The sequence below is a fragment of the Nannobrachium achirus genome (genome assembly GCF_963921795.1).
Source record: "Nannobrachium achirus genome assembly, chromosome: 12".
Taxonomy (NCBI): Eukaryota; Metazoa; Chordata; class Actinopteri; order Myctophiformes; family Myctophidae; genus Nannobrachium; species Nannobrachium achirus.
The window spans coordinates 57,851,278-57,863,777 of NC_137832.1; the positions used below are offsets into that span (position 1 = coordinate 57,851,278).

Sequence of the window (12,500 nt, forward strand, 5' to 3'; positions counted from 1 at the left end):
CTTTCTCTAATAATCCAACAGAAGAGAAAGAGAGGGAGAGAAATGCTCAAGCCTATAATATATTAAATAGAAATATATGTGTTATGCCAAATTACAAAACCAAACCCGAGTGGCCCCGTAATTGTCTTGTCCAGTTCCGTCCCGTTCTGATTCCTTTTTTTTTTTTTTTTTGAGACCTGTGACATTGTCCTGAAATCCGTTTATTTCCGAGGTTCAGAGAGACCCGAGCATTTAGCTTATGATTAGGCTATTAAAAGTCCATGCGTGCCTCTGCCTTTCATGTGGTGAGGTCTACTCAATCTAACATAGGCCTACTGTCTGCAGCTGTGTGAACTGATTGACAGGCACTGTCAGAAGTCAGAGCGGTGTAAACTTTATCATGTAATAATGTAGACTTATTATTGTCCAATGCTGCTGGTTGGTTGCCTAGGAATCTATAATATTAACATTCTCCCTAACAAAAGCCAGGGAGAAAGGAATGCTTTTAGGCTATTTTCTATCTACAGAGGTAAGTCATTTTCCGTTTGTTTGTAATAGTTGTAGGCTAGAAAGAGAGAGAGAGAAAGAGAGAGAGAGAAATGGTCGAGTGAGCTCCACTTTGTATTGTGAGTAAGACGGGACCTGTGTTGCATTGCCGATTAAAATATAATCTCTTTAGGCCTAAACCTATTTATTAAACCACAATCGAATGTTGTTTACTTGTATAATGGGGACACTTTTTTTAATTGTAGGCTATTTTATATTTAGTCAATGGAAAATGTTTCAACATCTGATCTCTCAGTACTGTTGCTTCAAGTTTTTTTTTTTTTTTTTTTTGACTGGTCCCCCTCGGCAATGGCGCTGGTTTTGTAGGCCGATAACTCCAAATCGGCCTACAAAACGTCATACGCACGTTCCTTATAGTCTGAGCAGACCTCTAGACTGACATCATACACAACACAAAGAATATTGCCATGCATGCCTATCAACACTGATTCGCGCAGGCGCCCTTACAGGAATTAGTTTGCACCGCTCACTTCGCACGGGTGCGATTTTTTACTTAAGTGAAAGTAGCAATGCTGCAGTGTAGAAATACTATGTTGCAAGTAAAGGTCAGGTTATCAAAATGTACTTAAAAGAAAGTAAAAAAGTACCAAAAGTATTGGTATCAAAATGTACTCAAAGTACCAAAAGTATAAAGTAGGCCTACTCATTATGCAGACCCATTTCACAAGTTTTTTTTTTAAAGAGCAGATCTACAAGCTCACAATGAGTCACATCGCGGCACTTTGTGAGCTTGTAGATCGGCTATTTTCAAATGGCCCGAAATGTATATAGGGCTGAAGTGGTAAATATGTTGCGTAATAATAATCAAAATCTACATGTAAAAGTACAATATTTTGCGTCTGAGATGTAGTGGAGTTGAAGTAAAAATACAGAAAATTGGAAATACTCCAGTAAAGTAAAAATTACCTCAGAATTCTTCTCAAGAACAACAATTAAGTAAATGTACTTAGTTACTTTACACCACTGCTATAGCAACAGCTTTGCAAGCATCCTTCAGATGGAGTCCCAAGTAGGAAACAATATACTCACAATTAGGAGGTAATCATACTTATTTAGCACACTCGTCTCCGTTCATTTGTTTAAAAATAGTGAAAACGCGTCACATCAAGTTGTTAGAGCGGCCGCCTGGTAACCTAAAAGTCCCTGGTTCGATCCCGGGCTCCCCCAGAGGTTTTTTGATGTGTCCTTGAGCAAGAGCCTGAAGGTAGGGGTAGGGGACCTGCTCCTGATGAGCTGAATGGTACCTTGGATGGCGTTAGATCCCTGTAAATGCTATTTTACAGGTATTTTAGAATTTATGGGTGTTTTTTTCTCACTGAAATGTAGTCATGGCCCATAGAAGCAGATATACAAGCTCACAGCATGTCACTTTGTGCAGCGCTGCAAAGTAGGCCTATTGGGATTTTTTTTTTTTTTTTTTACACAAATCTTCTGGGGGTCCCTGGCACAAAATATTTTCAGATGGGGGTCCGTAGCCAAATTACATATCAATTTGGGGGTCCTTTACACGAACATTGATTGACATAATGTGAGGTTGATTATTTTATTCATGTGCTCCGAAGTAAAGACCTTTACTGTTGAAGTGTCCTTGAGCAAGACGCTGAACCCCTAATTGCTCAAAATGCTCATGGCGGAGGATGGTTTCCTCTGCCATCGGTGTATGAATGTGTGTGGGTGAATGTAATGTGCTTTACACAATCTGTGTAAAGTGCCTTGGATAAAAGCGCTATATAAATGCTCCATTTACCAAGCCCTTGTTGCTGGTGGTTCCTGCCTGGGAGCTGGAAAGGAGGGAGTCACACTTTTTTTTGTCTTGCGCCTTAATGTTCCCCTGGGCCGGGGCGGAACACGATTGGGGCACGGGTCCAGATGGCACCAACAGTACTAGTCTGTGATTGAACGTCAACCTGTCCCGCGTTTCCCCTGCCTTTTCTAGGTCTCTCTATTTAAAGCTTTCTATTGTCTGCTTTCTGACCTAGCTCAGCCGTGCAGGTGTTTGAGTGCCCAGTGACTGCTTGAAAGGAACCACATGCAAGATTCATCGTCGCCGTCGGGTACGGAAACCCTGTATGTCCACTGCAAAACTGTTGCTTTTCAGGATTCAAATTCAGTAATGGCAAAAGCGCATTTCGAGCTTGCGTATCTGCTACTTCTTGATGCTTTTGTGTGCCGATGTTAGTATTATCAAGTATGGCCGTTAATTTTAGGACAACACAAAACATGGAGATAAGAGGTTTCTGGCCGACACGTGCTCACGTCTACACATATGAGAGAAGGCAAGCTAGGACACCATGAGACACGATCACGAATGACATGAGTGGAAAGGAGATTCTGCCAGTAAATACTTTACCTGCTCTCTGTGTGCTCTCTGTGGCCAATTAAAAAAAGAATATACATTTGATTAAGGGTGCAACAGCTGATCGAACAAATCATAATTTTTCAATTTGAAAAATAATACATTTTCGAGGGGGGAGGGGGGGGGGGGGGTTATGGTGGTATTCATCCTCTTCTTTCATTGGCAAAAATAGATCTACCTTTAGATCTGCTGTTTTCCCTACTTTGTGCTAAACTGGGGATACAAGGTTAATCAAACTAATACATTTTTTTTGTCTAAGAAATGAATAAAATAACAAATAAATAATCAAGAATTGCGCTTCTTTATTATTCAACTAATCGATGGAATCACCAAGGAAATTAGCAATGGTTGCAGCCATACATTTGTAAGGGATTTCTTAGGAAATTGTCTCTGTGAGTGCTGTGCTCGATCTACAAGCTCACGTTGCGAGGCGTGGTGAGTGCGACTAGATCTACTATTTTCACAATATTTATCGAGTCGACTAAATAGAATGCCTCTACAATTGCTACAAGTGCTTGTGGGGGTTGGTTGGGGGGGGGGGCTCCCCGTTCAAATTTGATTTATTTTGGCGGGTCACGGCCTGAAAAATGTTGAGAACCACTGCTGTAGAGGATGTGATGCATAATAGATTGGATTTGTGTCAGGGGACTAAATTGATGAAGGTGGGGGGAGGGAGGGGAGGGAGGGGAGTATCCATTGATCATGCCTGGCTGTGTGCAGATGGTGAGGTCATTTTGTCTGACATTCAGTGGGAGGCGGAGCACATTGAAGAGCATTTATTACACACATCCTGCATGGTGTTGGGCAAGGCCCTTTTCACTGCTGTCAGAACGGCTTTCGCCATTTCCCTGGCAACTTGCGACCAGGCACGACAGGCTGTGTAATAACCGTCCATTCAGCTGCAGATTTAACGGTGTTCCCATGCACCGCCCGTTCAACAGCAGATTTAACAGTGTACCCACCGCCTGTTCAACAGCAGATTTAACAGTGTACCCACCGCCCGTTCAACAGCAGATTTAACAGTGTACCCACCGCCTGTTCAACAGCAGATTTAACAGTGTACCCACCGCCCGTTCAACAGCAGATTTAACAGTGTACCCACCGCCCGTTCAACAGCAGATTTAACAGTGTACCCACCGCCCGTTCAACAGCAGATTTAACAGTGTACCCACCGCCCGTTCAACAGCAGATTTAACGGTGTACCCACCGCCCATTCAACAGCAGATTTAACAGTGTACCCACCGCCCGTTCAACAGCAGATTTAACAGTGTACCCACCGCCCATTCAACAGCAGATTTAACAATGTACCCACTGCCCGTTCAACAGCAGATTTAACAGTGTATGCACCACACATTCAACTGCAGATTTAACAGTGTACCCACCACACATTCAACAGCAGATTTAACAGTGTAACCACCACACATTCAACAGCAGATTTAACAGTGTACCCACCACACATTCAACAGCAGATTTAACAGTGTACCCACCGCCCATTCAACAGCAGATTTTAAAGTGTACCCACCGCCTGTTCACCAACTCTTACCGCCGCCGATGTCGGTGCGGTGAAGGCAGCGCTACCTTAGCAGTGGTAGTTAGGTAGTTTCAAGCCTGGTACTGTACATACTACATTGCTATAGGCAATAACTGCAATTAAGGATTTCATTCATAACATATTTCAGCTGGTCTTGCACCTCGAAAATGACCTCTGACTAAAATTTGGTCAGAAGTAGGGTTTGGATTTGGAAGAACCGTCACTTTTGGAACCGTTTCCGGAACCCCTTTTTTTATCGCACCGTCAGTACCGGTATGTGGAACTTCACGTCTGCTATGTAATTACAATACCGGTGTGTGTTTCTCAAAGCTTTTTTAATGTCAAGGACCACCTTAACTCTGAGTTACAGACCTGTAAAGGTCCATTTAGGAACCCCCTCCAGGAACCCAGAGGGTCCCTGAACCTCACTATGAGAACCACTACAGTATGAAACATTATAATGAAGGCCAAAATGATATCGATGTTTACATTATTATTTTTTAGATATAGAAATTGTTAAAGGGAACCGTTAAGGAATGGGACTGTTAGGAGGGAATGGTTAAGATCCTAAGAGGCACACAGTGACTAGGGTTTTATGACGGGTCATGAGTTGTACATTAGCCTCTTCTAGATCACATGACGCTCTCTCTCTCTCACACATAGAAGGAACTCTACATTTTATCAGCCAACATCTCATTAACTGATGTGCCAGTGTGAGCATATCAGCTGCTTTCAATTTGCTGGCGTAGAAACCTTGTATGTCCAGAAACTGTTGCTTTTCAGGAAATGGGGAGGGGAAAAATATGGATCCAGTGTAGTTATTATTTAGTATCAAGCCCTTGTTAATACTTGTCATTAGATACTTATTTATAAAACCCTACAGACTCACTTAACCACTTTCCCAAAAAGTGGTGTGACACTGTATGGTGAAAATAATAATAATATGGAGATACAAGGTTTCAACCCGACAACCAGGATTTGCTGTCCCCACGGCAGCTTTGCTTAGCGTCACTGTCGGGCATAAAGCTCATATCTCCAGTTTGAAATGTGTACGTTCTTTTTCTTAAGTAACACCCTGCTTTGCCGTACCAGACTGTCGCACACAACTTCCCTAACCCTATATTTTCACTAGTTTAATCATTTTTAACCCATTTGTAGTCGATCCCGAGAATACTCGTGAAAAATACTTGAGTACTCGGAGTGCCGATCCCGAGTATACTCGCGCTATATACTGTACTGTATATACAGTAAAGCTGGCAAGCTTACCGTACGGTCCGTTGGAAAGTGCTGGCACGATTGGACTCGCCGATTCATCATCATCGCGGATCCACGTGCACACAATAGTGATTCCTTAACATGGTAGCCGACGGTCTATCTCATCTTTAATGTCCATTTTCTCCAAAAAACACTTTTGAAGCCAAGGATGGCATTGGATTCTCGCTATAATAACACAAGCTGAAAGGTAACGATCCGCCATTACTGCAACCGCATGGGACGATGATCACTTCCGGTGAATGACGTCATGACGTCAAACAGGAAATGTTTGAGCAATCGACTTCTGGCCTTCAAAATAAGAGACTAGCCGCGGACGGAGCAGGTGAACGGCGCGCTGGACATTTAACCCGTTCATGTCTGGAGCACAAAATGAGTTAAAAGGATAAATACAAAACAAACGGTTTTGGACAAGGTTTCCACCCGACAACAACGATAGGTTGAACGTTGTTGCTGTGTCCGTGGTGGAAGATGTTCTCTAGATCGGTGGTTCTCAAAGTGGGGTCCGGGGACCCTCGGGGGTCCTTGAGGGGATTAAGGGGGTCCCCAGCCAAATGATGATAGATAATTACCCTATGTGGGTATGGGCTCCCATACCCACATTTTTGTCCCATTTGTATGCTCCCAGAGTTAAATTAACACTGTTGCAGTGTCGTTTTGGGGTCCCAGAGATCAAAGTGGTATCAAATGGGGGTCTGTCTGGGGTCCTATCGTATATCAAACTGGGGGTCCTTGAAATTAAAATGTTTCAAAATCACTGCTGTAGAAAAATAATCATCTTAGGGGGGTCCCTGGCATATCTTTTCTAATGGGGTTTGCAAGCAAATATGTTTGAATATGTGTGTTCTTGACATGGAAGAAGTGTGGGAACCATTGGTATTTTATTATTTAGTAAAAGTAGCAATACCACAATATACTATAAACATACCGTGTTATGGAAAATGTAATTAGTTTCCGCTTCTCTCTCTCTCTCTTTCTGTGTGTGTGTGTGTGTGTGTGTGTGTGTGTGTGTGTGTGTGTGTGTGTGTGTGTGTGTGTGTGTGTGTGTGTGTGTGTGTGTGTGTGTGTGTGTGTGTGTGTGTGTGTGTGTGTGTGTGTGTGTGTGTGTGTCAGTCAGTCAGTCGGGGCAGGCTGCATGGGGCTGAGACAGAGGACATTGACTAGATTAGCGTTATCTTTTGTGTAGATAAAAAATGATTCTGGTTCAAAACACTACAATAAACAACAAGCAGTCAACTGGAATAGACATGGAACCTTTGCCTTCTGCCAGTCTAATAGCCCAGTAACCACAACATGAACCCTAGCCTCCCTATTCTGGCCAGGGCATAAATAGGACAACGTTTGTGCTATTACTGGAAAAACTGTGGGAAAGCAAAGTGAAAGAGTAAGTGGGTAAAGTGTGTCCAAAGAAAGGTATTAACAAGTTAACAACAATGACCAGAGGTGGAAAAAGTACTCACATGTTGTACTTAAGTAAAACTATCAATACTGCACTATACAGTAGATGTACTCCGTTTACAAGTAAAAGTCCAGAATTCAAAATGTACTTGAGTAAAAGTATGAAAGTATTGGCATCAAAATGTACTTATAGTACCAAAAGTAAAAGTACGAAATGTTAGAAAATAGCAGATCTAAAGCTCACAGCTGTGATCTTGTAGATCGGCTATTTTCAAATAGCCTAGGTATAAAAAAGTGGTTTATGTATGTTTTATAATATTATTATATTAAATAATAAGTAACTAAAGTTTTAAAATTAACGTAGTGGAGTAAAAGTACAATATTTGGAACCGAGATGTAGTGGAGTAGAAGTAAAAGTACTGGAAATTGGTAGATGTACTTAGTTACTTTACACCACTGACAATGACAATAATAACAATAAGAAATAGTAACTCCATTGGATTTTCCTGAAAAGTAACAGTTATCACACGTGTCGGTACTAGAGCTCTCACTGGGGTTTGATCCTGGGCACAGCCAACTCAGCGTATGAGTTATAAGCCTCTCCTAATGACTTGCTTACATGCAAGGTTTCCACCTGAGAGTGATGGTATGTACTGTAGTAGCAGGTATTTAAAGTGCCAACAGCGGCTAGAAGTGTCAAGTCACACAAGAGGTAAAGCTGCTTCTAAGCTGTTGCATGTGTTTGTAAGTGAAAACCACCTAACGCACACACACACACACACACACACACACACACACACACACACACACACACACACACACACACACACACACACACACACACACACACACAGTGCTTTACCAGTGTATATTATGTGACCTTTAAATTAGCTGCATTTAACAGCTTTTGTGACTAGATCTGTGGCGGACAAAGTTTATTAGCAAGTATTTTTTATTGTTTTCCAATTTGTGAATATAGCCGATCTACAAGTTTGTAGATCAGCTATTTTCACTATATTTAAATTAGGCTTAATTGATTCCGTGAGTGCTTTCCTAGAAATGTAGTGGAGTCAAAAAGTAGTATTTTTGTGGTCACTCGTTTCCTACCCTGACATCCCCTATGCCTCTGGCTATAAGTAGTTCTGGTGTGGATAATAAAAGCTAGTCTTTCCTCACTCAGTCCCTGACTCACTCACCCAGTGACTTGTGACATGTTTTCACTTCCTCGTCTGCAGGAACTCGGGTCAACTTGACACCGTGGTACTCTGCTGCAGTGGTTCTCAAACATTTACATTTCAAGGTCTCCCCTTAACCGTACAAATGGAACCAAATGGACCAGTCAGGATTCATTTGGTTCCATTTGTACACTGTCAGACTTACAGACTCGTGTGGGTCGATTTAGACCCCCTAAACTAAAGGAACCCACAAAGTCCCTGGAATCCACATTGAGAACCACTGCTCTACTGGATGTTCCTGAGGAGATGATGACGATAAAAAATAATAGTAATTAAGTAAAAGTATCAATACCACAACATAGAAATACTCTGTTACAAGGTAAAAGGCCTATATTCCAAATGTTTCACTTGAGTAAAAGCACAAAAAGTAAATGGCATCAAAGGATATTTACCATACCAAAGTAAAAGTACAAAAAATAAACTGAATTGCAAGCTGTGAGGTAGTAGATCTGCTATCTGTGAATAGTCACAAAATAAAAATGTATGTTATATAAAACAAAATCTACAAAGTAACCTGTAAACTAAAAGTTTTCAAGAGAATTGTAGTGGAGAGAGTAAGCACAGTAGGATATTTGCCTCTGAGATAGTAGTGGCGTAGTGGCGTAGGATTATAAAGTAGTGAAGAAAATAAACACGACTCCAGTACTAGTAGCACTCAGTACACTTGAGTAAATTGTGTCTGTCGTCAGGTGGAAACCTTATATGTCCAAAACTGTGAACTTTTCAGGATAAAAATAAAATAACAAAAAACACATTTTGAGCTTGAGGATCTGCTACTTTAGCATGATGCTGTATGATCAAGTTGGGGCGTTAATTCTCGAAAAAAAAAATCAATTTTTAATAATTGTGTGAGCTAAGAGGTATCTGCCCGACGACAACGAAATGTACTCAGTTTCTTTGCGTCAGCTGACTTCCCTCCTCCTCTATTAGTGAAACGGGTCACGTTCTCCCTAATCAGCTGTGGAATGTCTTCTTTACTTCACTCTGTTCTCCTTTTCTCTCTCCTCTCTTAGTGTTTCTTCCCCCTGTCCTCCTTTTAGTTTACTCTCTCTCTCTCTCTCTCTCTCTCTCTCTCTCTCTCTCTCTCTCTCTCTCTCTCTCTCTCTCTCTCTCTCTCTCAGACCCGCGAGGCCGAGTCTACAAATCGTCACTGTCGGGCAGAAATCTTGTATCTCCAAGTTTCAGATTTGCACGATTCATCATACATGACTGTCGCACACAAAACTATTGAAAATAGCAGATTGAGGCTGTGTGTGCTTGTAGATCAGCTATTTTCACTATTTAACTTATTTTAAAATGATAAAAAAAGAACGGTTTTGGACATACATAGGTTTCCACCCGACAACGACAAAATGCTTCAATTGATTCATTGTTATTCAACACATCATGGATTTCCCAAAAATGGTTACAATAAAACAGCAGATGTTGTACAACAGCTGTTTTCGAGATCTGCTATACTGTAAAATGACACAGATGCTTTTGCTCTCTCTCCTTTTGTTCTGTTCTGTTCTCTAACCCTAACCCTCCCCACACACACACACACACACACACACACACACACACACACACACACACACACACACCTCCCCTCCTCCCTTCATCTGTCCATCCTCATCGGCCGTCTTCTTCTTTAGCTCTCAGAAAAGCAACCGAATTCACTGGACCGGGACTAATATGTTGCATATCTCTGTGTGTGTGTGTGTGTGTGTGTGCGTGCATGCGTGCGTGCGTGCGTGCGTGCGTGCGTGCGTGCGTGCGTGCGTGCGTGCGTGCGTGTGTGTGTGTGTGTGCGTGCGCGCGCGCACTGTCAGGGTGCCTACAGAATGCCATATTCAGTGGACCGTGACTCTCTCTCTCCTCACAACTTTATTTGGATGTGGTGCAGTACAGTACACAGTGCAGTAGTACAGTACAGTACAGTACAGTACATGCTTGAGTGCACATACATCAGCACAGTGAGTCCCAGTACGGTGCTGTACGGTTAGTAAGACTGTGTTAGCACACAGTCAGGTGTAGTCCGTATATTTTGGGGATAGAATCCCGCACCGACAATAAGCCTCTCCCACTTACTTACTTATTTAGTAAAAGATCTCTGTGTTATTTGTGAGTTAATTTCATTAAGGGTCCGTTCGGAACCCCGCACCGGGTGTATGCTCAGTGTAGTGAGTGCAGTGGGCGTGACGTTGGAGAGTGCGTTCAGTGTGGCTTATTGACGAACGACCAGTTAAGAGGCTGAGCAGTTGCTATTAAACGTAACGTTGATATTGAAAGGGGATGTAATTCATAACATTGGCATACCTGCTGTTAGTTTACACGTTGATGCGTGTGAAACTATCAAGCCCAAATGACCAACGAAGCTGCAAATGCTGCTTTTTGTGGTCATTTCCTCCATTGTTCACAGCTGAGAAGTGCCCGAGACATAGCCATGGAAACCAACCAATCAAAACACTGCACTGCCGCACCACACCGCCTAACCCCATATTCTGAGTAGGGTTGGTGAGTGCGTGCACTCAGCACACTGGTGCGCCGCGCACTGGATTTCCGAACGACAACGCACCAAGTGCACCGAATAAACGAACGACAACATGGCACACCCAGTGCGTTGAGTGCACATTTCCGAACGCACCCTAAGTGTCCCGAATAAGTTGAATGTGGGATGGGGCGGAACATACAGACAAGGGACATATGTACATACAGACAAAGCCAGATGTACGAGCGGTTAGCAGCAGCACCGCTCCAAAATGTAAACTGCACAGATGCACAGTAAACTAAACAAAAATCCTGGGGACTTGTTTCCATCGTGGTCCTGTTCAATTCCTCAACAGAGCATTAGCATATGCCTCCCCCTGGTCAGGCTGATGGAGGGGAAAGGAACTGGTTGGAGTAAAGTGTTCCTTCCACCCAATGTTTCCCATGTTTGAGCACCTCACGCAGGGCTCCGTGAGTAGCAAAATGTGATAATAGTGCATCCAAAGCAGTCTTCACCACATTCACCCTATTGGTCACATTGGTTATGTGAATATATGCGATCTACGAGCTTCGATCTTTGTGAGCTCTGTGGGCTGTTTTCAGCAAAGATATTCATAGTGTGTAGATTGATAACCGAAGAGCTACTAGAATATAACCCTGAGGAACTCTGGTCCACCAAGCATTGAGGGTTTAAGTGGTTAATTACTGATCAGTGATCACCCACCTGTGAGGCTACAGTACCTCTCTCAACTACTACTTTTGATACTTTTGCGTGACGCTGTAGTATGATCAAGTAGGGCTGTTAATTTACAAAAAGAAAAAACACAAGTTAAAATTTGGAGACAAGAAGTTTCTGCCCTTCATAAACAATGTAGTATTAGTAGTAGTAATAGTCGTAGTATTTTGCCTGGCTCCAGCCCATAGACCCGCCCACTCTCTGAGCGGACTGGTTCTCTTGGCCTGGTGTTGTCATATGACGCTAACGTTTCTCTGGTTTAGGCAGAACCAAGCCAATGAGAGTCGGAGCCTCGGAGGAGGGGGTGGGTCTAACTTTTGAAAATGAACAGAAACAGTGGAGGGAGGGGGAGCTCAGCCAAAGCTCTTAATTGCTCCCTTTGAACTTCAAAGGGGGTTTTGCACACCTCGTTAGACAACGACCTGTTTGATGCCTGTCATAGAGGGGAGGGGGAGGGGGGAATGTTTTTGTGTACACACAAGTCAAACACAACCCCTCCCATCAGATCTCTTGTGATTGGGAATTTCAGATCCCCTCCCCTTTGAAATCTCCCTGAGTCTGAAATCAGGCTACGTAGTATTATGAATTCAGTGTGTTTCTTCCTTCCCTCCTCCATGCAGGTACGGCGTGCGTCCAGAGAATGTCATCGTGTACGGTCAGAGCATCGGCACGGTGCCCTCCGTTGACCTGGCGGCTCGCTACGAGAGCGCCGCCGTGGTGCTGCACTCCCCCCTCACCTCCGGCATGCGCGTGGCCTTCCCCGACACCAAGAAGACCTACTGCTTCGACGCCTTCCCCAAGTGAGTTGGAAGGAACACGCGCGGGAAGATGCTGAATGCCTGTGAGAGAATGTTAAAAATGTTACACTTTTTACCACACGAGTGGTAAAAGTGCCTCCCCACCACCATAGAGGTTGTGGGTTCGAATCCACCGTGTTGCTTCCGGCTTTGGCGAGCG

General features: G+C 43.2%; 1 protein-coding gene across 1 annotated transcript in view; it reads left to right on the forward strand.

The window, feature by feature from the left end:
* abhd17b (abhydrolase domain containing 17B, depalmitoylase) overlaps positions 1-12,500 on the forward strand; it is a gene marked incomplete at both ends in the record, with an annotated part of 32,698 nt that overhangs the window by 18,164 nt on the left and 2,034 nt on the right. Inside the window, one exon of the mRNA XM_080739103.1 lies at positions 12,164-12,343. Within this exon, the coding sequence (XP_080595229.1) occupies positions 12,164-12,343 (180 nt within the window). The remainder of the gene's footprint in view (positions 1-12,163; positions 12,344-12,500) is intronic.